We start from the raw sequence: 26697 nt of genomic DNA, 5'->3' as shown, positions 1-26697 counted from the left end.
TCCTCCCAGACAAGAAGAAATAGTACATAAAGAAATTCAAGTTCAAGAGACAAGATCGAATATCCCAGATTGGTTGAAGGAAAGATTGACTAAGGTGATCGTAATAGAGGACGAGGATAGTGCAATTGATTTAGAGAGTCTTGTTGGACGTTCACATATGACAACAGAGAAGAAGAAGGCTACAAAGATGTCCAAGATGATTCGAGATGAGACTGGATCTAGAAAACTGCAGATAGCTACACCGGCAGCAGATAAATATGAGGGTGAGATCCTAGCAGAGGACTATCATATACAGACTATTGAGTTAGGACCGTCCACAGCAGAGCAGACTTTAGATGATGCCACCGACACATTTGAGGCATTGAAGGACAAGCTTAGAGAAGAAGTAGAAAAGAATAGAAAGCTTGAGAGAGAGGTCGGTGCATGGAGGACATATTTCAGTCACATCAATGAACCTTTGGGACGTCAGGATCCAGTTAGATCACCAGTGCAGGCATTGCCCCTTCAATCGATTAATGAAGCAGAAAGATTCAGGAACCTGGTCCAGCGTACATGTAGTTGGATGGATAGATCTCATACAATGGCCATAGAGTTTGTTACAAGGATGTCGAAGATCACCCATTAGGCTATCCAAGTTCTTGAAATTATCCACAGATTGATGGCAACAGTAGCTGCATTTGCCCATACCAAGGACGTTGTCATCCCTGTCTTGAAAGTTATAAGACACACATCCAGAAGAATTTTAGCGCAGGAAAGGATCTTAGAAGGTGATTCTCACAGTTTGTTTCAGTGGTCAACCTTACTCCATATAAAGAGTGTTCTCTTCGAGGACATCAGTGTTAGATGTGGTCAAGTTGAGGAGGTGATCAATCCGATCCAGGACAGAGTATTTGAGGTACTTCGTACCATTCTTGGCAGAAGGATCGAGGTCGAGACAGATGTGGATTTACAAGAATTTGAGGATAGAATCAAGATCATCTTTCGCAAGGACGCAGATGTTACAGATGAGCAGTATGATCAGATGTATGCTACCATGCTCCTGATTGATAGAACAAAGGAACTTGAACCTACTTGGGACGCAGCTCTTCTAGATGCATTTGATCAGGTCATCCACTTAGAAGAGAGTATCAAGAATCTTCCCGAGATTCCAATCACAGAAATCGAAGGAATCGTGACAAAATTCATTGCATATGCTAAGAAAGAGAATTGGAAAGGGAATAAGATTCTAGATGAAAGGTTGTTACAGATGACATGACATCTTATTTCTCATTGGTTGATACCTCCTAGATTTTTGTGCCAAATTTAATATTTGGCTATGTATTTAATATTGTTCAGTAAAAAGGAGGTCATTTGTAACAAACCCTAATTAGGGTTTAGGTGTCATGATCTTGTCCGTTGATTTACTTTCAATCTGGACCTTTCATTGTAACTGGGGATGCTATTTATACCCCCATTTTTCATTTCATTTGGTAATAGTGAATAGTGTAAGAGATAATAGTTGATGTAATAGAGAGATTAGAGTTAGAAGCAATTTTATTTTGTAGCAAGATTGAGTCTTGAAGAGAGAAATTCAAGCAATTGTTGTATATGATGACTTGGAAATCAATAAAATATTGAAGTTATGGTGTTTTGTTGCAAATTTCTTAAGTTATCTTCATGGTTGTTGGATGTACTTGAATTACGCTCAATCAAAGTAGTTTGTTAATTTGAAAGGCTAAGTGTGAGATTTGATATTTGGTGGGATTCGCAATCCAAACCACTAGCTTCTTGCTGATTGTAGGAACGCCTTGCGTGGTCGACTGGAAAACACTTTACGTCCTTAACCTTCAAGCATTTTCGTATCTAGGATATGTACCTTCATAGTAGTGTCCTTGGTCTTTGATGCATTGAACACCATTATTACCTTAGAAGATCGCACTAATTTCAATTGAGTTGTTATCTTATGGCAAAATTGAAGTTGGTTGAGTCTTGCCAAATCTCATTCATGCTAAGTCATTCATAGGGTTAGGCTAGATTAGACTTCCTTAAACCCTATCTTTTGCTATTTTTTTGGAAAGTTCCTTTTAGATTAGTAAAATCTTCGAGCCTTTGGAATCCGTAAGACGCCTTGGAGGAAACAGCAAATCACATCATACCACTAAAAAGCTTGTCCACACGTGGAGACCCCACTAAAAGAACCTTGGAGTCCATCTAACTGATCCTTTTTGCAGATCTTCAGCAGTTAGAGACTATTTTCTCAAGAGAGGATAAGATGCCTAATGGTATTTTATTCTGTGTATGATTGTGTATAAAATACACGTCAACACATACCAAGCATGGGATGCTTGTTTGAGGCCATAAAGTGCCTTTTTCAGCTTGCACACATAATCTTGATTCTCTGAAAAAATAAAAACCATCAAGCTATTCCATATACACCTTTTCCTTTAAATTACCATTCAAAAAGACAGATTTAACATCAATTTGAAAAATTTTAAAACTTTTAAAAGAGGCAAAAGCTAAGAACATTCTAATTGTCTCTAATCTAGCAACTGGTGCAAAGGTTTCATCAAAATCTATGCCTTCAACCTGGGCATAACCCTTATACACTAACTTTGCCTTGTTTCTTACAACTTGGCCATCTTCATTCAACTTGTTCCTGAAGATTCCCTTCGTGCCAATCACGTTCTTGTCCTTATCACGTTCTTGTCCTTAGGCCTTGGGACAAGTTCCTAATGTTTTTACTCTTCTGGATTTGATCTAACTCTTCTCTCATGGCTGGAAGCCAAGGCTTATCTTCTTTTGACTCTTCAAAATTTTTGGGTTCAATAATGGACAGCAGTGAAATATCATCATATTCATAGTAACTAACATTCTTTCTTGATGCTCTAGGTCTGTTCTCTTGCATAATCTGATTAATAGGATGGTTCTTTTCAACAAATCTTGATGAAGTCTTGAGAGATGTTCTGATTGTAGTTTTGTTTTTGTCATGTGAAATTGTAGGACCAGCTGATGCATTTGCTGTTCCTCCTTCAAAATGTGTACCAGCACCTTCATTCTAATTGTTTTCAAAGGTGTTATCAGCATTGTTGCTTGCTGTCCCAGCTTGAGTACTGGTAGAAGTTTGCTGATTAACACTTTCAGCCTCATCAACCTGCAAGCTATCATCATAACTTTGCAATTTCTTAGAAAAGTTAGTAATCTTATGAATTTTCACATTAGTGCTTTCAACTATTTTATGCAACCTCTTATTGAAACATTTATAGGCTTTACTTTTAGAGGAATATTCTAGAAAAGTACCCTCATCTATTCTAAGATCAAATTTGAATAAATTATCTTCATCTCTCCTAATATAACAAGGGCTGCGAAAGATCTTAAAATACTTAACTGTTGTTGCCTTACCATTCCATAATTCATACGGTGACTTGTTGTGCTTTGCCCTTACCAATTTTCTATTCTAAATGTAAATAGCTGTATGGACTGCCTCTTTCCAAAAGCAATCACTTACCTTAGATTCATTCATCATGCTTCTAGCCATCTCTTGAACTGACCAACAACCCCATTCTATTGAGGTGTTCTAGTAGCTGAAAATTGCCTCTTAATACCATACTTCTCACAAAAACTCACAAACTCACCTCCATTGTTTGATCGCAGGCATTTGATTCTCAATCCCTTGTCATTTTCTACCAAGCTTTGAACTTCTCCAAGGCTTTTGATTTTTCCTTAAAAAAGGCCACCCAAGTCATACATGAGTAGTCATCGATTAATAACATAAAGTATCTTTTGCCTTGCATGCTCGTAGTCCTTGCTGGTTCTGCACAAATCAATATGAACCAGCTCTAGAGGCATTGTGCTTGAGTACTCCTTTGTTTTAAAACTCCTACGAGTTTATTTACCAAATTGACAATCTTTGCACACTTGAAATGACCACCCCTATTTTCATTTTGAAAGAGACTTGCAAAGTACTATGTGATATCAATTAAATTGCTTAATAATCAAAATGGCATTTTATCAAACACTTGACAAACATACAACAATATATGCAAAACCCGAAACTTCTTATTTGTTGTTAAATACTGATTTGCAATATCAATGTGCACATTCAACTGCCTTATGGGCTACAACAATGATTCAGGTTTGTATTCAACAATTACAATGCTTAGTTATGAAAATATGATAGAAAAAACCTGGAATTGAATGTTGTAGTGGTCTGCAGATGTAATGGTAGCCTTCCAAACTTCTAATCAGCAGGAAAAACAAGTAAACTTCATACCAACATTGTTCATGCACTATAGCAGCACTATTCATGGTACTGTAGCATTTTTACTATTCACGTAGCACTGTAGCAAAACACTATTCACGCAGCACTGTAGCAAAAACACTATTCACGTGGCATTATAGCAAAACACTATTCACGCGGTACTGTAGCAAAAACACTATTCACGCAGTACTGTAGCAAAATCACTATCTTCAAATCTGCACTTTCAAACCCCTGTAAAAACTTCATGCGAGAGCACCAGATGAAGCCCAATGTGTTTCTTGAATGAAAACACCATTAATCCTCCTGACTGTGTCTTTCAACAGCGAAGAGAATGCTAGCAAAGAGGGATTCCGTCCTCCAAGCCCAATAATCAGATCTTTACGAAATCCAACAGCATAACATTAATCTCATCCAAGCATACCCCAAAAGAGAGCTCGCAACCTCAATTTATATCTTCTTCCTGGATGCAAACACTTCATTTCCTAAATGTGGGATAATACATTTTAGAATAAAATATTATTTCCCACAATGTACACATTAAAAGGAACTTTTAATATTTTAAACATTACTTTATATTCCCAACCTTATAATATAACGGTAAAGTTAAATATTTAATTTAACTTTACACTTTATCTTTAAATATTAAAACATTGTTGATAATCCCTTTAAATCATTGTCGCCTTCAAATATTTTTTACTGATAATTATGCCGACCAGGGAAATACTAAAAATTTCAAGTCACTACTTGGAGACTAACTTACTATAAATAGTAAGTGTTTAGAAACCTTGTCAGAGCAGCACCGATTGGCCTGAAACTGAAAACACCTAGGCCAAAACACTTCAAGATCCCACCAATGTCTTTGTTAGCCTTCGGGACCGTGTCAGAATAGGCTAACGACACCCCATATCATGCTGCGCTAAAAAGGGGACATTACAACACTGTGTCGGATGGTTTAGTGAGTTTTGGCAAGTCCCTCACTACTTCCTTCTTGCTGATTTGAACAAGGCTGTCAAAATTTATATGATCAAGTCTTGTGTCTCACAGCCAAGATTGATCAAGTAGACTCAAACAACAAGTTTCACTTTTAGCATCATCAAGAATGTATAAGTTATTCGCTACCCTACTGGCTTCAGCAATATGAACACCATCTTTACTAATCAATATGAACCAGCTCTAGAGGCATTGTGCTTGAGTACTCCTTTGTTTTAAAACTCCTACGAGTTTATTTACCAAATTGACAATCTTTGCACACTGTGTCAGATGGTTTAGTGAGTTTTGGCAAGTCCCTCACCACTTCCTTCTTGCTGATTTGAACAAGGGTGTCAAAATTTATATGGCCAAGTCTTGTGTCTCACAGCCAAGATTGATCAAGTAGACTCAAACAACAAGTTTCACTTTTAGCATCATCAAGAATGTATAAGTTATTCGCTACCCTACTGGCTTCAGCAATATGAACACCATCTTTACTAATCTTGCAATAGTTAGAACTGAAAGTTAAACTGTGATCTTGATCACACAACTGATTGACACTAAGCAAATTATGTTTCAAGCCATCTACAAATAACACATTCTCAACTTTAGTTATTCCATCACTCAAAATGAGAGTACCTTTACCAACAACCTTAGCAAAGGAGTTTCCATTGAATCTTACCTTGCCACCATTTGACTTCTTGAGAGTAAAGAACTTACTCTCATTTCTGGTCATGTGTTTAGAACAGCCACTATTTACATACCAAATGTCTTTTTCACTTTGTGCAATAAGAGCTGTTTGCACAATCAAAGACTTTGTTTCAGCCTCTTTCTCTATCTTCTTCCAAACTTTGGTTTCCTTGGCCTTGCTCTCATTATCTTTCTTTGAGAAATCTACCCTGTCAATCTTACAAAATCTTGCACCATGCCCAATGTTATTACATTTATAACAAACATAGTTATAATCTCTCAAAGGAGCAAAATAGTTCTTTGTTGGAATTTTTGTCATTGATGTCAAGGTTATTTCTGAAGTTTATTTGAGCTGCTTGAGGAGCTTGACCAGTTTGAGGAGCTTGACCTGCTTGTGTGTTTGCTTGAGCAGGGTGTGTGCTTGCTTGTTCTTTTTGTCAGCAGCTAAATCAGAAATTTTTGCCACATCCTTTTCTTGTGCCAAATCAGATGGCATGTCAGTTTGAATTCATGTGGACTAAGTCAATATTCTTTTCATCACATGTATTTTCTATGACTTTGGTGAATGTGGTTATTTGTAGTGCTTAAAGCTGCTGGCTATCATTAGCTTGTAACGTTTTTTTTAAACATCACTATCATGGCATATTTGTCAAGGAGATACTTTCTGGCTGAAGGAGTATGGGGCTATTCTAGGCATACTTAAAAAAAAACAAAACTTGGCAGCCGATGCCTGGACATGATGATTCGTTTCAGTTTATTTTGGAATCATAGTGAGTGGCATATAATGGCAGAGTCATACTTTGTCTGAAAGAATTTATTGCTGGTCAAACGTTTTTGCTTTATAGCTACGGTTATATGAAATATTGGGTGAATCATTTTCTGTGTGCCGTGTATTTAGTTTGGTATATGCAGAAGTTTTAAAAAAAATTCAATGCTGATGGTACGTTTTATTTCTTCAACGTATTTACAGCACATAGTGTCGGAATCATGATTTCTATCTTCAATGCATATACAGGGCATATAGAATTTTTCAAATAATGAGAATCACTTTTACACCATGAGTAGTTATTTTTGGGTCTGTGTAATGTCCCCTTTTGGGATTTCCCTAAATCTTGCCTTAGATTACTATTCTCAATTGATAAGGGAGGGTTAGAGAGAGGGTTCCTTTATCTTCTTAAAGGGAAAACAGTTTGCCGGTCCCTTTATTGTTTTCTGTTCTGCTAAAATATTCTCCCTTTTGATTCTTTTTTCATTTAGATCAGAGTGTAGATCGAACTTCTGTATATATCTGCATATTAATCTATTTGTATGTGTTTTCTATCTGCATATTAATCTATTTTTATGTGTTTTCTATCTGCATAAGGAATTCACTGGTAATCATACCCAGATGCTATTATAAGTATTCAGTCAATTTCGGTGTGGCTTTCTAAAGGTATCTTTAAGTTTGATTGGCCTGTGATGTTGATGTAATTCTGAGTGCAGTCTATTTCTTTCCAACCGATTCATGTATTATGGATTAAGTATGAATGTCATACATATTGCAGTCTATATTAATATTACTACTGAATTCTGCATAAGAACATTATCAGGCTTCATATATTAAGCATACATATTAAGCACATCCCCAACCAAGAACAAAGATGTTACTGCCCGTAACTTAATAACAGTTCTGATTTGATCTGATCGATGGTGATCTCCTTGGATGCTTGGATTCCTTTCCTTTATATCTCTCAATGTGAGGGAGGGGTCACACCTCTTCACCATGTATGCCCTTTGGCAAGAGGCACATCCTTTCACCATCAGCACCCTTTGAAAGAGTGCAACTCTGAATTATTTCTGCCTTTTTGAAAGAGACACAAGCTTTCACAATCAGATCTGCACTTTTATTTAAATTAGATCTGCACCTCTGATTCCCCAATTATCCTCCTCAAATGAGGTTCTCTTCTCCCTTTTATATCACCTGTTTGAGGGAGTCACAACTCTTCATTTCATGTCTTTGACCATTCATTAACTTAATTAAAATTTAATTATATACTTTTATATTTTAATTTTAATTTTAATTTTTCTATTATCATTTACCATTAAATTGTATTTCAAAGTGGGGACATTATAGTGTGCGCTAAAATTGAAGAGATTGTGGGAATTCAATTTTTGAGTAACATTCTTGACTGACTGTTTTTCTTTAATGTGAGAGTGCGTGAAACTCTTTGGTTTTGAACCTTTTTTCTATAAAAATCTCGTGCCTTCTTAATGTGCGATTTATATATATTTGAACCATAAAAAAAAAGTTTTTTTTGAGTATGATGGGAAATTAAAAAAACAAAAATGAAATCGGGCTTGGAGGAATTTGCAGGGCTAAAAGGAGAATTTGTGGTAATGGTGCGGTTTTTTTTTTCAGTCGTCGATGATTTTTCTCCCTGCAGGGTTGGCTCTCTAAAAGTTATGGCAGGATTCAAATATTTGTGCCAATTACTTTCAAAATTGTGAAGAATCTTTCTATTTTTAAGTCTGTTGGGTGCTTTAAATATACCTGGCTGCTGAGTGTGATGACAGAGTGTTAGCTCAATGTTGAGCTGTGTTCGATATAGCATAGTGGGAAAAAATCGTGGATATGTGGAGACCAAAAAATGGGAATTGTGTGGATGCATGACCGCAATACATTAAGTTTTGGCAGTTCGTGTGGGACATGGAGATATTTTTAGGCATCGCTTTGATCGACTTTTATAGTGCATGAAAAACCGATATAAGGTTCTGCACTTGTAACGATTTGAATTTTTTTTGTGCGTGGTGCTTGTGTGCTCTATATATGTAGAGCTTCAGTTTGCAGAAAAGTTATTTTTGAAGTGGGCTGTGATATATTTCTATATTCTTCTTAACAGTGAGTGACATGAGAGTATATATTTTTGTTGAAGAGCTACAAAGTTTGTTTTCTAAGCGTGAATAAGTAGTGAAGGGAACCTTTTGGAATGTATTCGAATTGAATGAACATATCTTTTGTCGGTGCCATTTCTGTGATGTTCAAAAGTATATGTGATAGTGTGTTTTTGAAAGTTGGATTTATCTGGAGTTGGTGCTCTTGATTTGCTTTGTGTGAATTAGGTGCTTTTGAGTCACTTGATTAGTTTTGAAACAGTTGGTGCTCTTTGTGAGTTGAAGCTCACCTTGTATGTTTGGGTTGGTGACCATCTGTTAAAGATTAATAAGAATTTTATGCCGTGGATTTTTACCTGAAAGGGTTTTCCATGAGAAAGCTTGTGTTTGTGTCTTTATGATCTTTTGTGTATCATTTGGCTTTGTACTTAAAAATTGATTAAAATTTCCAATACTGATTCACCCCCCCTCTCGATATTGGCTGAGCATCTTTCATTTGGTATCAGAACCAATAGATTCTTCAAAAGCTTAAAAGCTTGAAGGTTGTTTTTGTTTGAGTGCGAAATGAATGCTGTAGAAGGACTAGCTACGAATAGGGCTCCTCTATTTGATGGTTCTAATTATGCCTTCTGGTGTGTCAGGATGAGAGCATATCTGATGTCTCTTGGATTTGATGTGTGGAGCAGCGTTGTGTCAGGCTACACATCTCCTCAAAATCCTCCATCTATTGTTGATGAAAACAGAGCCTTTGAAAGCAATGCAAAGGCTATGAATGGTGTCTTGTGTGGATTGTCAGAATCTGAGTTTGTGAAAGTTATGCATTGTGACAGTGCACAAGCTATGTGGGATAAGCTTAAAAATGCTTACGAAGGAGAAGAAAAAGTGAAAAAGGCCAAGCTTTAGACTAAAAGAATGTAGTTCAAAAGTCTGAAAATGAAAGAGGAGAATGTTGCAGCATACTTTCTAAGGGTTGATGAAGTGGTTAATTCTCTCAAAGGTTTAGGAGAAACAGTTGATGATAAAGTTGTTATACAAAATTTTTAAGGTCTCTACCTTTAAGGTTTGATGCAAAGATTTTTGCAGTTGAAGAGATGGCTGATCCTGATCAAATGACCATTGACAAACTCCATGGTATATTGACCGCATATGAGATGAGAACGAATCTTGAACCTTCAAATAGAGAGACCGCCTTCAAAGCTTCGAAGAAAGGCAAACAAGTGGAGCAAGCCTCAAGTGAGAGTATAGAGGATAATGCTGATTCAGAAGAAGCTATGTTCACTAGAAGATCAAAGGACATTAGCAAAAACAAGAAGAAGACCTCTCTCAGATGTTTTAACTGTGGCAAATCTAGACATTTTGCAGCCAAATGTCTATACAAGGATAATGATGACAGTAGCAATGAAAAAAAGCCAAAGTTTAACAAAAATAATTATAGAGGAAAAGACAAGAAGACTTGGAAATCTAAGAAGAGTCTATATTCAAAGAAGGAAAGTGATTCGTCTGAAGGAAGTGATGAAGAATCTCAGAGTGATAAAATCCTTTTCATGGCTTTGGAAGATTTTCACGTTGAAAATCAAGAAGATGGAGATGTCTTTGATGAAGAAGATGGAGAAGTGGACCTTGAACAAGAGTTGTTAAGCGCACTATGTGAAATTAAAAATCTTAAGAAGAAAAATTTAAATCTGAAGCTGCTGCTCAAATAAGAGACTAAAGAAAAGGTCAGAAAGTCACAAGCTCTTGAGGATGCAGAGAAACAGATGGATGATTTGAAATTTCAGATTGCTAAGGCTAAGAAACTTGAAGAGGAATTCAAAAATCAGGTTAAAGTTATAGTTGAAAGTTGTGAAAAAGTTGAAGCTGAGATTTCTTCTCTTAGGAAGATTGAGAAATCATCTACACTACTGAACCAAGAAGAGATAAATCAGAAAGGTTCACTTTCGTTGGACAACTTGTTAGCTTCCCAAAAACAGTGCTCAGACAAGGGTGGAGTTGGCCTTGAAGAAGGTCAAAGATCGAAGGTAGAATAACAGAGTTTTACTGGTGAAAGCTCAATGTTTTCATCTTCAAAAACCAAAAATAATGCTTTCAGGCAATGTTTCAGTGCTAGACAAGCACACTCAACCAGGTTTAATTATCCATTCTTTCATGGCTATTGTTTTGCTTGTAACTATTTTGTACACAAAGTAGCAAATTGTAGGGTGTCTTTTAGAAATAATTTCAGTTTTGCAAACAAGATCTCTTTCGCTCCTTTGAGAGATTATAATCATGTTTGCTACAAATGTAACAACATTGGGCATAGTGCAGATTTCGTAAGAATGATAGGGCAGATTTTTCAAAGAAGGATGTTAAGAACAATGCAAAGGAAATCAAAGTTTGGAGGAAGAAAGAGAAGGAGGCTGAAACTAAGCCTGATTGTGCAAACAACTTTTCTTGCACATAATAAGAGAGATATTTTGCATGTGGATAGTGGCTGCTCTAGACACATGACTGGAGATGAGTGTAAGTTCTTAACTCTGAAGAAATCCAATGGTGGTAAGGTAAGATTTAGTGGAAACTCATCTACTAGAGTTGCTGGTAAAGGTACGCTCATGTTGAGCGATGGTAAGACTAAAGTTGAGAACGTGTTGTTTGTTGAAGGCTTGAAACATAATCTACTTAGTGTTAGTCAGTTGTGTGATCAAGGTCATAGTCTAACTTTCAGTTCTGACAGTTGCAAGATTAGTAAAGATGGTATTCATATTGCTGAAGCCAGTAGGGCAGCGAATAACTTATATATTCTTGATAATCTTAAAAGTGAAACTTGTTGTTTGAGTGTACTTGATGAATCTTGGTTGTGCCACAAGAGACTTGGTCATATAAATTATGACAGCCTTGTTCAGATCAGCAAGAAGGAAGTGGCGAGAGACTTGCCAAAACTCACTAAACCATATGACACAGTATGCAAAGACTTTCAATTGGGTAAACAAACTTGTAGGATTTTTAAAGTAAAGGAGTATTCAAGCACAATGCCTCTAGAGCTGGTTCATACTGATTTTTGCAGACCGACAAGGACTGCAAGTATGCTAGGTGAGAGATACTTTATGTTATTGATTGATGACTACTCACGTATGACAAAAGCCTTGGAAAAGTTCAAAGCTTTCAAAGCTTTGGTTGAAAATGAAAAGGGATTGAAAATTAAATGTTTGTGATCTGACGAAGGAGGTGAGTTTACCTCTAATGAGTTTGTGAGTTTTTGTGAGAAGTATGGCATTAAAAGACAATTTTTAGCAGCTAGGACACCTCAACAGAATGGGGTGGTGGAGAGAAAGAACATATCAGTTCAAGAAATGGTAAGAAGCATGATGAATGAATCAAAGGTAAGTGATTGTTTTTGGAAAGAAGCAGTTCATACAGCTGTCTATATTCAAAACAAAAGTTTGGTAAGGGCAAAGCACACCAAGTCACCGTATGAATTGTGGAATGGTAGGGCAGCAATTGTTAAGTACTTTAAAATCTTTAGTAGCCCTTGTTTTATTAAGAGAGGAGGATAATTTTGGCAAATTTGATCCTAGAGCATATGATGGTATTTTTTAGGATATTCCTCAAAAAGTAAAACATATAAATGTTTTAACAAGAGATTGCATAAGATAGTTGAAAGCACTAATGTGAAAATTCATGAGATTGCTGATTCTTCTAGAAGATTGCAAAGTTGTGATGATAGCTTGCAGGGTGATGAAGCTGAAACTGTTGGTCAGCCAATTTCTACCAATCCACAAGTTGGGACAGCAAACAACAATACTGAAAACATTTCCAATAACAATCAAAATGAAGGCGCTGGTATGCATTTTGAGGGTGGAACAGCAGAAAATCAGTCTAGTACAACTAATGCATCAGCTGGTCCTACAACTTCACATGATAGAAATACGCCTACAATTAGAACTTCTCTCAAGTCCATGTCAAGATTTGTTTAGAGGAACCATCCTATTAATTAGATTATGCAAGAGGACAGACCTAGAGCATCAAGAAGAAAAGTAAATTGCTATGAGGATGATGATATTTCACTACTGTCCATGACTGAACCAAAGACTTTTGAAGAGGCAGCAGAAGATAAATCTTGTGTTGCAGCTATGAAAGGAGAGTTAAATCAGATCCTTAAGAGTGAAATTTGGGAACTTGTCCCAAGGCCTAAAGACAAAAGCGTGATTGACACAAAGTGGGTTTTTCAAGAACAAATTGAATGAGGATGGCCAAGTGGTGCGAAACAAGGCTAGGTTAGTGTGTAAGGGTTATGCTCAGGTTGAAGATATAGATTTCGATGAAATCTTTGCGCCAGTTATTAGATTAGAGGCCATTAGAATGTTCTTAGATTTTACCTCTTTTAAAGGGTTTATAGTTTTTCAAATGGATGTTCAATCTGTGTTCTTGAATGGTGATTTAAGTGAATAAGTTTATGTAGAACAGCCTGATAGGTTTATTTTGTTAGAAAATCAGGATTATGTGTGCAAACTGAAAAAGGCACTTTATGGCCTTAAAGAAGCACCTCGTGCTCGGTATGATAGATTGAATAGTTATTTGCTTCAGCAAGGGTTCAGAAGAGGCATTGTGGACACCAACCTGTATATCGAAGAAGAAGGTAAACATTTGCTAATTGTGGTTGTATATGTTGATGATTTAATATTTGGGAGTAATTGTGTGCAGATGTGTGAAGGTTTTACAAACAATATGAAGATGGAGTTTGAAATGTCGATGTTGGGAGACTTGTCATTTTTCCTTGGGCTGCAAATTCATCAATCAAAGGAAGGTATTTTTATTTCTCAGAGTAAATATATTAGAGAAATGTTGAAGAGATTCAAAATGGAAGATTGTACTCTTGTTACCACTTCTATGGTGACTGGTTGTAAACTTAGTAAGGATGATGAATCATTAGATGCTAATCGAACTCTTTACAAGTCTATGATAGGTAGTTTATTGTATGTTACTGCTACTAGACCCGATATAATGCAAGCTGTAGGATATGTTGCAAGATTGCAGGTTGCCCCTAGGGAGACATGTTCATGCAATCAAAAGAATTTTCAAGTACCTCAAAGGTACTATGGAGTATGGCCTTTGGTATCCAGGTGGAAATGATTTCTCGCTTACAACCTATACAGATGCAGATTGGGGTGGCTCTATTGATGATAGGAAGAGCACAAGTGGAGGTGCTTTCTTCCTTGGCAAGTTTTTGGTTTCATGGCATAGTAAAAAGCAAGCTTTTGTTTCTTTTGCAATTGCTGAAGTGGAATATATTGCAGCAGTATCCTGCTGTACACAAGTTCTTTGGATGAAGCAGCATCTTGCTGTAAAACATGCTCCATTCTTAACACGTTAGAGATGCACCCGTGGGGTTTGAACATAGGTTGTAGTCACTACATGCAAGAAGCCCCACCATTCACCAAAGGGTCATCGCCTTTTAGAAAATAGTATTATTTTGAAAGAGTGATTTCAAAACGTTAGGGAAGGAATCCATTTTGCAAAAGAGACATATATCAACCTAAGATAAGTAATGTAACATCCACCCATTAATAACAAACAAAATCTGGTAATTAATGAGTATAGTAAATATAATCTAGTGTCAAGGAGTCAAATATTGGACTAATTTTTTTTTTGATGACATATAAAATGATTCTATAATCATTACAATTTGTACAAGTCCATTTACCAAACTTTGGCATAACTTTAAATGCAAACATTTTACGTTACTGGTATAAGCGCACATCATGATACAACACTCAAGATTTGCAAGGGAAGAGTAAGGTATATATAAGAGTCATCTACTCTTTCAATCAATAGGTTACAAAATAGGTAAACATCAATACATTAACACTTGCATTACAAACCCTTCTTTGTTTCCTCTTCGTAACTTGAAGTAGCATCATCAAGTTGATATCCACCTTACCACAAAGCATTAGCTTTCCTGTGTTACTCCAGTGGAGAAGATTGACCAATCACAAAGGATCTAGCAATATGTTGCCAACATGCATGATGGAATCCAATTCACTTTGTGATTCATTGACAACTAGCATACCTATATGCTCATGCATCACATGTCTAATACGCTTGTCCATTGTTAAATATATTATAGAGGAATACATAAATCAATCAAAGTAATGCATCTATGCATGGAAATCATTGATTTTTAATGTTTATAGCATAGAATATTTCAATCATCTCCCAATGATGCCTTGACATTCTATAGGATGGATAAAAATAGTAACTAGAAGGCAAAACCTATAATGGCGTTAGTTTTATAATATAATTTCAAGGTAGTGACATTTGTTGAATAGTACACCAAGAAGGCTACTCCATATCCCACACGTTCCCTAAATCCATTCAGTATTAGGTGATTTAATGAAAGGTCTTACTTCCTTGTTAATTCCCAAGTCTAGAATCCAATTAAGGATCAACAATAAATTCACCCATATCCTGTAATGTCCCCTACTAGATATAGGCTGGTTTTTATAATAATTAATCTGTTTCAATACGTTTATGATTTAAATAGATTAATTAGGAGACAATTACTATTCTGATTATTTGAAACAAATCATTATTTCAATACTACAATGTGATTATTTCTTAATCAAGAAAATCATGAATGATATAAGTGGGATTAAGGTTGGGCACATACCTTATATTGGATGAGTGTAATCTTGGAAGGACAACCTGCACCCAAAAGGAAAGGCAAATACCTACAATCATATCCAGTCTTAATCAGTTATAACCTATTCTAATGTAACAACAGAAAGAGTGGGTATATGAGACATGAAAGGGTTGCTTGGATCCGTTATCTAACAAGTCCAAGGAATGGTTGCTTCTAATCTCCTTGCTAGACTTGGCAGCCCATGTTGCTATCCCTCCAAGCCCATTGCCATTACATATCAACTAGTAGAAGACTCGTTTGCTAAGTTTGGCTTATGACCCAATACTGACATGAGTTGTCTAGGTTTCATTCTTAGACAACTATATTTAGGCAAAGAACATGTAAGAACCCTTACTAACTTTGCCCTTAAATCATTGATTTCTACCCTTGGGAATTTTGTCAAACACTTGTCTTGCAAAGTCTGTACTTGCTGTTATGAGTTTTCTGTTTGTATTGTTTGGGTCTTGTACACTGCAATTAATGTTTTGAATGCCTCTAACCATGAAAGATTGACTAACAATGTCATAGAAATGATATGCCAATTGATTTTGATGCATATAAGTAACTAAAAATAACAACTACAGTTGCTTGACAAATCATCAAACACTTGGCATGCAAACTAGAAATTATGTGGCAGCAGCATAATGAAGTTTTTATTAGTTATTCTCACACCAAATAGTTACAAAGGTATAACATGTAATTTCCAAAACTTATGACAGCAAAATTAGAGAACCTGATATGTAAAATGCTTGCTGCAAATGATGGTCTCCACTCTTCAATGGACTGCCAATTAAACACGTTCCTGCTGTAGCTACGAATAATTTGCCAATTAAATGCCTGATTTCTTAGTACCGTAGCACGTCACTATTCACGCCACTGTAGCGTTTCACTATTCACGGATTACTGTAGCGCGAGTACTGTAGCATCTACTGTAGCGCGGGTACTGTAGCAGCAATTGTATCTTGAAATGATTGCTTCAATTCTGATTTTTAATGGCTGCCAAATGAAACTGTAGGTCTGCAATTGATATATATTCGAAAATCTGCATACCCTAGATGTCTTCCCTTCTTTTTAAAGCCCAAATAGAACTCCAGAATGAAGCTCTCCTGAAATGCCAAATTCAGTGGATATTTCACCACCTCAAATGGTTGCAACACTGAAGAATTGTCGCTCTCCAATGGCTGACTGAATCAGAAACCCTTGGCTTCTTCTCCCAAGTTCATAACAAACAAATATCAATTCTCTGGATGGATGATATAAAATGAGCTCTTAAGTCCCTTTTTATTCTTTCTTATGAGAGCTCGAACACTTTCTTGGCCAATGTGGGATTAAAGACATATTCACACATTATAATATTAAAGTGACTTTATTATTATAAAGTTACTTTATAACTTTATAATAACATTAAAATATTTAAATAAATCACTTAAGTCACTTTTAATTAAATTAATTAAATATAAAGTCACCTTTTTTTATTTTATTTTATTTAATGACTTAATAAGAAATTAATTTAATCAATTTCTCCTTATTTCTCCACTTAGCCTTCGGAGAATGTAAAGGCTAAGAACTCCACTGAGATGCTAAAAAGGTGGGGACATTACAGAACACATATATACATTAATCCTATGCAACTTAGCTACATGAATCTAAGTGTATGTGTGTGTGATTCCATCACAACAAGTTACTAACATTGGCAAAAATCTTCCCAATGATACTCTCTTCGACTTGAGGGAGTATTACAGATTCTTGTCAGACTAGCATAATAAGTCATCACCATCATAATCATTCTTAATTACCCTTGAAGTAATAATCAATGTAATCAATTTGTCTTTCATAATTTCTTGTTATTAACAACACAAATATTCAATAACTAAACTAAGTCAATTAAACTGGATGTGACAAGTAGTTTAATGTTTTTTTTCAATCTAAAGGAAAAAGTTTTAGAGTTCTACAAAATCCTTTTCTGTGTTTGTTTTTAATTTTTTAATTTTTTTATAAAACCCTAAATCCTGACCCCAAATTTCCCTGTTTTACCCATTAAATCTGTGATTAACAAAAAAGTTGTCTTTTGTTATGTTAAGTTGTAAGATACATCATAGGAGATGAAGACCTAAACCATATACATATTATATTTTTATGCAATAAAATTGTCTTTTTTTAAAGTTTATCATAAATCATGTACCTCTTTTCTTAACTAAGCTACTGCAATGAAAGATTTGAGGAAGTGACTCACAAACATAATTACGCATAACAATCTCTATATGAGAAGACACTCAATCATTGTACAAGCCTGAAGGTCTTACCTACTAGAAATTGATAAAAAGTACAAAATGAGTTTAGGTAGCTTGTACTTCTATATCTTCTTCCATGTACTTCAATTAGGCTTTAGCTTTAGCATTTCATTACTTTGGGAGCTACCTTTAAATTCACCAATATCACTGTTAAAATCAACTCATATACATCATCAAAATGCTAAAGCATACCCCCACCAATTCTTGTTGTTTGGCACCATCCTCTTATTTATCTATATGTGTGGCCTCCACGATGAATGCCCTATTTTGTTGCTTGTTTGTACAGATACTTTGTTATTTTCTATTGTTGAAGACATAAGATACTGTGCACTATGAGCAGCGTCTTGGCTCATTTAGAGTCAAGTCTGTTCTTTACAAGGGGGCAAAGTGATATATGGGTTGGTTAATTTTTGTTGCCAAAGAATCAAGAACATGGCATGAGAAAGAGATGGTTAGTTTGTAAAGATTTAGAATTGCATTCCTATGCATTGCTTACTATTTAAATGTCCTCCCTCCATTCCAATGTGAAAGATGTTGCTAACTCAAAAAATAGTCTTTGAAGTATCTACGTTTCATCCACAGACTGCATCTGTCCAATAGCAAAGTTTCCTTACTCAAGAAAATGAGTCTTGTTGAATTACATTTTATAATTTTTCTGATGGTTTTCATCATACATGTTTGCAACTTGATAATTTTTATTTTATTTAACATGTATATTAGTTAATCGTTTATCTTTTTGTAGACACCCTTCTTACTTGTTCTTCTCTGCCACATGGATATGATACTTCACTTAATGCTTGTTGATATGTTTTGTATTTATAAAAAAGTTGATCGCCAACCATAATATAACCTTGTCTAATCTTTTGTTGTAATCTTCTAATCTAATTTTGCCACAGATAGATGGAGTAGCAATGCCTGGAAAACACCAATGCACAGACTGTGTAGGTGCATGTAATTGTTTGGCTTATATTGAAGGGCTTGGAGATGAAGTGCTTTTAGGTCCAACTTCTGAGTTCTCTCTGAAAATTCTTGGCAAAGCTGGTATTCATAATGTGTCCATTTTTCTTGGCTGACTGACATATCAGAGTAACTTTGATATTTCTATTAATTTGAAATTTCATGTATTATAGACTCTTTTATTTATTAAGCATGCATATTATGTCAAATCTTTATTAACTACATTGCATAACTAATGTTCTGTTTTAAGTACTTGAATTAGATACAATTTCTTTTACAGGCATGGAGTTCTCTTCCCTGACTCCCAAGAAACACGTTTTAAAGCAGCTAAAGTTGAAAAGTGAATCACAAGATTGTGGTGTAAGGAATAAAAATTCTTCCAATGCTGAAGCTCCCAAAAACAGTAAGCCTGAATATTCATTATCTTTCTTTTCTCTCAAATTTTTCAGAACACAAGGTCTACTGTAATTGAACGTTACTTTCGAGTGCTATTGATGTACATTGGTCATTTGTTGACATCAATTTTATTTCAAATTTGTAAGCTTAACACATCCTAATTAAATTTATCTATGAGCTTCAACCTAGTTGTGTTCGATACCCAGGCCTCCTAAGGTTCTCCCAAATGCTGGTTTGATTCCTTGTGAACTGATATGTTAGACATCTTTTAATTTGAGATTTTAACTTAAACCGTCAAGTTTGTAAGCTTCACACAACCAAATTCTTTTACACATGTGATTCCAATAAGAACTTAGGACATGCTAAATATCAGTTCAGAAACTGGCATGATTGTTTATGGTGCATTAGGAATGCGACACAGAGAAATTTTCCCTTTAATTTTGGAGGGTCTGTTATTTCCTACATGATCATATTCTTAATTGGAAGGACTGTTAAAATTTACAATGTGACACCACTTTTCCTTGACATTTGATTTTAGTTTCTGTTAAATATATCATTTTTTATTTTTGGTTTGTCGATTAGGATTAGTATGTTTTTTTTTTGGTTGGTAATAAGATTATTTTATTAAGTAACCCGGGTATTGTCTTGGCCCGAACTAGTAGGGGCTACAATTAGGGAGCCCCCTCCCCAGAAGAGTCATCTCCTTCATGAGATAAAGATACAAAGCTAGTACTGCCCCCATTTCCCTTTTATCTTTTTTCCGTTTAACTTCAATCCACCCCTCCTCCTTCGCCTCCTTCAATAACTTCAGATTTAAATTTTCTAGTAAATTTGTTCCCTTGGTAACCGGGTGTGACTGCTCCCGCAGTTGTCCACCAACTTGCCCTGAGCCACCTTCAGCCAAAGAGTTAACCACCAAGGCATGCCTTGTCACCCTATCTGTCTGAATAGAAAATCCCCCAGAGTAAGATTGCTTACGCACCAAGCCATAAACAACTTCAGTCATGCCCTGTTCAGGAACAGTTTCGCTCTCCATGTTGCCCAAAGCACTCTTGTCAGTGTCCTCCATACCTTGCTTGGCATCCTGAATCTCTATCACTTTATCCATCGTGTATAATAGAGGAGAAACATCCTTCCACCAAGAAGTCGGTCGATCCACCTTGGCCCTTTCACACGACGATGCATTATGCCCAACACTAAAACATCTCCGACACCTAAATGGAACCCCTTCATAGTCCACAAGCTGCTTCCAAATCCCTTTCGAGGTAGTAATTGAAATCTCAGCAGGGAGATCTTGAGATATATCCATCTCTACTAAAATACGAGCAAAGGTAGTGCACAAAAGATTTAAAGAACCTTCATCAGTCATAATAAACTTATCCAAAGAGTTAGCCACCGCCTCAAAGCAAGAATCAAACCAAAATTGCATTGGAAGGTTAGGCAGTTTGATCCAAAGAGGGGTGCGATCAAAAGATTCTGAAAGGGGGTTGAAAGCCGGATGCCATGGTTTCAACATCAATGGTTGACTTTCCTCCCAGCACCATTGACCTCCACTCAGGACCTTATTCCTATCAGCCTCATATTGAAAAACCACAACGAAAAAACCCCTTGCGTGACGGTAAATCTGCATATACTCTTCCACCAAGGGTTCCCAATGCACTGAAATCCACTTATGTAAATCACCAAGACTTGGCCAAAGACCTTTGAACCGCCCAATCAGCCCCAAATTTGAGAAAACCTTTTCATTATGCTCAACCTCCTTTTCCACTTCTTTTGATAGACAAATATTGACTGGTTTAGTTGAACAAATAGGAGCCAAAGAGGAAGAACCCGGAAAAGCCAAACCACGAGACGACGGAGTATTACTAGGCAAAGATTGAAAACCCTCACGATCCATTGCCTCACACTTCTTGTAGGCCAGACTATCACCATCCCTAGTCGATGCTCTAGAAACATCATCCATTCCGTGCCCTCGTTGCAGATTAGTTCCACCGCACCCATGCTTTACCACCGTACCATTTCCTCGATCAACTAAGTGCCGGTTACTTGCAACATTGTGTGGTCTCTACTCCTGCCATAGTCCACCCTGCTTTCTGCCAAACCCGAAATCCCTGCCTGTGCCAGCACCCACCAATTTGTTATGGGCACCATCGCCAAATCCACCCCTTCTCACCATGTTCGCCCTGCTCGGGGCATGCATATAACGCCTACCATGCTTGATAACCGCAGTCGGGAAAACCCTACCCCCAGAGGCCCGTAGCGCCATTTTTTTTAGGATTAGCATGTTGTAGATGTGCATATATAATATATATGTATTGTTTTAATGATATTTATATATTTAGGTAATTAATAGTAATGGGTGAGATTTTTGGTTGTAGTTTTGTCTTATTTAATATAATTAATTGAGGAAATTTAAATGAGAGGGTAACTTATTGATATTTTATAGAAATGTTACTTGTATAATCATATAATGTTCAGGTTTAGAATAGTTAATCTAAAAGATAATGTTGATGCCTGTAATGATAATTTTAGTAGAGCTCTTAGCTAATGATGAAAAATTAGAAAACATAAAATAATGTGTATAGAAAACTGTTTCTAATTTGTTTCTTATGTGCAATCTCAATCTACCCCATTTGTGTCACATTGTTTCTATTATGTTTTTTGTTTCTGACAACATATCTAGTGCATTGCTTAAGGTTTTTAGCAAAAAGTTATGGCTCGTATCTGTCATGATCTATGTTTTTGGGTTATAGGAAGAACCTGTCATACAAAATATCTTCCTAGCTCTCATCTCTTTCATTGGGCAATTTTTAGTGTATTTTCCTTGACATGATTTCTTCTAGTTCGCTTGGGCACAATTTAATAGTTTTTGTGCAAAATTTAAGATTACTATAAGGCCCCAGAAAATGTCTGTACCTTTTTTGGGCTCTATGATAAACTTTCCAACTTTCCATTCAATACCCTGATTTTTTTGATTATGGTCCATGCATTTATTGGGTACAACCAAATAAATTGTTGTTGTGACTGCCTAACTTATAAACTCTAACATTCAACTTCAGAATGAAAAATTAATTGCTCAAATAATCGAATTAATTAATGAAGGCAACAGAGGCTCCTTAAATAGAGATTACAAGACGGTGTTCTAAAAAGAACAAACCATTTAACTGAAGCTAAAAAGCTAAAAAGCAAAAATGCGAAAAAACTAACTATGCTTTCTAATAAAAGAAGCAATAGTTAAGCTAAACAAATTAAACTAATTAAACAAACTTAAATGACCATTAATAGAACAACTAAACATGGTTGACAAAATATAATTAAATATTCTAATACCCTTCCTTAATGGTCATTGTATCAACTAACTACCCTACAAAAGACATTGCAGGTCTTTTGATCACAAACGCAAAGAACACTCTGTTGTTGCGGAGACCCTCCTAGGATCTGCAAAGTGTTAATGACCAAGATTACTAGAATCCATCCAACTTGATGTTGGGTAACCAAACCTAAAACCTCAAACCACGATTTTGAGGAAAAATCAACAAACCCTCCAAAACTGAAGTTACAAATCATCATTTTTTGTGGAAAAAAATTGGTAAAAATACCCTAAACAGGAACAAAACCTTGAAACGATTTTTGAGGAAAACATTGAACAACCTTGAGACGTCAGGAGATGAAACCCTAGACATCACACGGTAAAGCATTACTCCTTGATTTTTGAGGAAAAAATCAAGCAAAACCCTCCAATGATTTTTTGTGGAGAAATATCAGAAAACCCAAAAAAATAATTTTTGTGGAAAAATTAATAAAACCCATAAATAATTTTTAAGGATTTTTTTTTTTAAAACCCATTATAATTTTTTTATGGAGAAAAATATTTAAAACCCATCATAATTTTTTTATAGAGAAAAAATTAAAATCCAAACCTAATTTTTTTTAAGGCCAAATGAAATTAAAAATCCATCAATAATTTCTGCTGCCGATTTCGTTAGACCTGTTGTTGTGAAAACCCTTGCGCTAGCTCAAAAAAAACTTTTCGCATGCAGAAGGAAAAAATAAACGCGACTCTCTCTGCGGGAAAAGCACAGAGATTGTTGCATTTATTTGTGTGAAAAATACGGGCCAAAATCTGCCGAGCAATCAGAACACGGTAAAAAAACAAACGTTGCCTAGAAAAGCGTGGGCAGAACACGACTGAAAGTCACCGTCGGAAGATGACATACGCATCCAGATTCATGGGTAAAAACAAACACGAAAAAAAATGTGGAATACAAATTTTGCTGCCAAAAACAAGACCTCCATAAAATCATTGATTGTGCAACCCATAGAAGGAAAAACCACTGTTATTTTCATGTCGCAGAGAAAGGTTGTGGTCACAACAATAAAACGTGATTTTTCTTCAAGAAAAAAACCCTCTCAGCCAGAAGACAAATTTGCCAACGATTTCCAGCAAAAAGAATCCACGAAAAACCCTTGACACAAATCCTTTTCATGTATAGAAAACTTGAAAACCCTTCACACGGGAGTTGCAGACAAAAAACGGATTTGAAGAAACCTTCAAAAAAATTGTAGCCATGAACTTTCGAAAAAAACATGATTTTTTTCATAAAAAAAATTACTTCAATTTTTTGTTGGAAATAAATTCCATGTAACGGCTTATGAATTTTCTAAAAAATCCCATCGACCCATTTTGATACCATGAAATATATTGCTCAAATAGTTAACTTAATTAATGAAGGAGATGAAGGCTCCTTAAATAGAGATTACAAGATGGTGTTCTAAAAAGAACAAACTGTTTAAGTAAAGTGAAAAAGCTAAAAAGCAAAAACGCAAAAACACAAAAAAGCTAACTATGCCTTCTAATAAAAGAAGCAATACTTAAGCTAAACAAATTAAATGAACTTAAATGACCATTAATAGAACAACTAAACATAGTTGACTAAATATAATCAAATATTTTAATACAGAAATATACGGTAGATCACTAAAACTTATTGCAGTCATATCTAATATTGATTTTATTTTCCTGACAATTTGTTGTTGTGGATGATTTTTTTAATCACCTACTGTTTTCCTTTTTCTATAGTATTTTATGTGGAGATACAGTTAAGTTTTGATGTTGTAGTTGGTGCTTATTTCTAATACGTGGGCATAATTTCTATTTACTTGTGGATGGATTTTTTTGTTGTTGGACAATTGTTGGCAGATAGTGAATTTATTCTCCACTCTTTCTCGTTTTATATAATTTCCTAATGTCTAAAAGCTTTCCTATAATGTGTGAGAATCTCACTACCATGATTGACATCCAGATGGAATTTATTTTCCCTATGGTATCCCAAATAATGTATAATGTCAATATTTCTGAGAATTGTACTAGTCCAGTTTTTGATGGAAATGAAAGTGCATTTCTTGTTTGTGCAAAATTATTAATATCTTTTGAAGAATTTGTGCTAATTTTGAGCTGATGAAATTGGCCAGTTCTAAAAAGGCAGAAGCATGCAAAGGAGGCAAAAGTTGATACTTCATATTCTCCTAAAACTGTATCTTCTAAAAAAGGTCATTCCAAAAGGAAAGGGCCGCTGTTGGAAAATTCAAAAATGGATGCTCTTATAGATGGAGATGGGGCTAAACTATCAAGTGCTAGTTTTGATTTGCGATCTGAAGCCAAACAAGCAGCAGAGGTATCGGTGCACTGTAAAGAGTGATTTTTTTTTACAGAAGTAGGCTGATTTTGTAAATAGCACTTGTTTTCTGTTCCATGTCTAACATCACTTGTAATACTATGTGTGTGTCAAGGTAGTCTTTACAATTGTAATTCTTTGGTATTTATTCTATTTTTTAAAATAGGATTCTATTTAATAAATATTTTGAGGGTTGCTTATAATATATATTATAAAAAACTTACATGATACAAATGAAACGACATGGTAATCCTATTTATATTTAGAGAAGATTTCCAAAGATCTATGTTTGGTAAATTTTGAAAATCATAACTCCTACCATGCTTTGAAACAGACATTATGAGTTTCTCCTTCGGTCTGGGGAGACATATCCCAATTATTTAACAAATTCTTTGATTTAGAATGCAAGATATGTAAAAGACTAGAGGCATGTGGATTGTTTATAAAGTTACATATTTTTCTAGTAATTTAGCAGAGTGCTTAAATATTTCTTCCATTTTTTTTCTCTCGATGAAAATGGTGTTGGGGGCCATACTCGTATATATTAAACTTGAAGAAATTACGGTAAGGGGCTGCTCCATTAACGGAGGGCCTTTGAGCAAAATGCTTGAGGACCTGTAACAAAAACCTCAAGGGTATAGTCCATTTGTGTTTTCATCAGTTTATGGCTGTGTGCTATTACACTATCTATATACAGAAAACTATTTACTTTTCTATTATCTGCATTTTTTAGCTTTCCATTGTATTTGCTAAATTTAAATCTGTTTCTCAAGTAATATGATATTTATATTAAAAAATAAGTATGCAGTGATAGAAATTGTAGTTTATCTTTAGAAGATGAAGTTCAAGGGAGTGAATGGCAAACAAAAAAGGAGAAAGCTGTGACAATCAAGTGTGGATTGGAAAGCAATTAAGGGCAGAATTTTAGCAGCCAGAGGCCAATGGGAGAAAGAAGAGAAACAGATAGAATAGGTTAAGGACAGGAAGGAGACACTATGGAAGTCTAATGGTCGAATTGGTAAGGGATAGCTTGAACCATATTAGCAAAAATCTTTAATAATTAGTGATTTATACTGCTTGCTTTAGTTGGTAACTCAATCCGAAATGGATCCTTGATTTTTTAATTTTTTTCCTTTGATCATTGGCACAATTCTTGAGACTGGTAAAGTGCCAATTTTTTTTTTATGTTACAAAATTGGGTTTTGTCTAAGTAAGCATACATTGGACCAATTAGGGAGCACTAAAGGGCACTCATTCTTGAATGAATATCTTTTACTTGTTAAGATAGGGTCTAATCTTTGCTTTATAGCCTTGACTCCTATATTGTTTTAAGGGTTTGGAGCTAGACATACATTGGACCAATTAGGGAGCACTAAAGGGCACTCATTCTTGAATGAATATCTTTTACTTGCTAAGATAGGGTCTAATCTCTTCTTTTTAGCCTTGACTCCTATATTGTTTTAAGGGTTTGGAGCTTGGGTAAAAGCAATAATATTAAAGACATGATGTTTCCACACCATGAAGGTTTGTGTCCCCTCGAAGGTCTTAGTTTGGTTTTGGTGGCAAGTGCTTTACTTGTTGTCCCCAACAAAGGTTATTGCCACCAGATCCCATGAGGGGTGCTATCTTTTGACTCTGCTAGGGCTTGTCGTCCTGTTGTGACTTTTTTCACACATCACCTCATCGGGAATGGGGACTCTCTTCTTTCCTGCTTTCTAGGGTTTTCGCTAGTGTCCCGTGGTCTTCCGCTTCAGTTTTGCTCGGTTTTGTCAAGTTTTGAACGGTTTGAGTCTTAAAGATTGAAAGTCAGTTTTTGCAAACCAAGTGATAACAGAGTTTAGACATCGCCAAAGTGCCCAGAACCGGCAAAGGACGAAGAGCACAATTGATTTGAGCGAATTCAGACAACTTTCTATTTTTGGAAAGTTTGCTTTTTTGCTTTTCCTATTTTTTAGG

The 26697-nt window shown here is 35.6% G+C and overlaps 1 protein-coding gene across 3 annotated transcripts in view; it reads left to right on the top strand.

Moving 5' to 3' along the window:
- LOC131079969 (uncharacterized) overlaps nt 1-26697 on the top strand; it is a 174537-nt gene that overhangs the window by 17693 nt on the left and 130147 nt on the right. For 2 of the 3 annotated variants that reach the window (XM_058018012.2, XM_058018011.2), the window contains exons 3-5: nt 18610-18754; nt 18951-19073; nt 24539-24741. In XM_058018012.2, the coding sequence (XP_057873995.2) occupies nt 18610-18754; nt 18951-19073; nt 24539-24741 (471 nt within the window). The remainder of the gene's footprint in view (nt 1-18609; nt 18755-18950; nt 19074-24538; nt 24742-26697) is intronic. The other variant, XM_058018013.2, reaches the window with a different exon arrangement.

This window comes from Cryptomeria japonica, chromosome 10 (assembly GCF_030272615.1).
Source record: "Cryptomeria japonica chromosome 10, Sugi_1.0, whole genome shotgun sequence".
Taxonomy (NCBI): Eukaryota; Viridiplantae; Streptophyta; class Pinopsida; order Cupressales; family Cupressaceae; genus Cryptomeria; species Cryptomeria japonica.
This window is presented reverse-complemented; position numbering and strand designations above follow the sequence as displayed.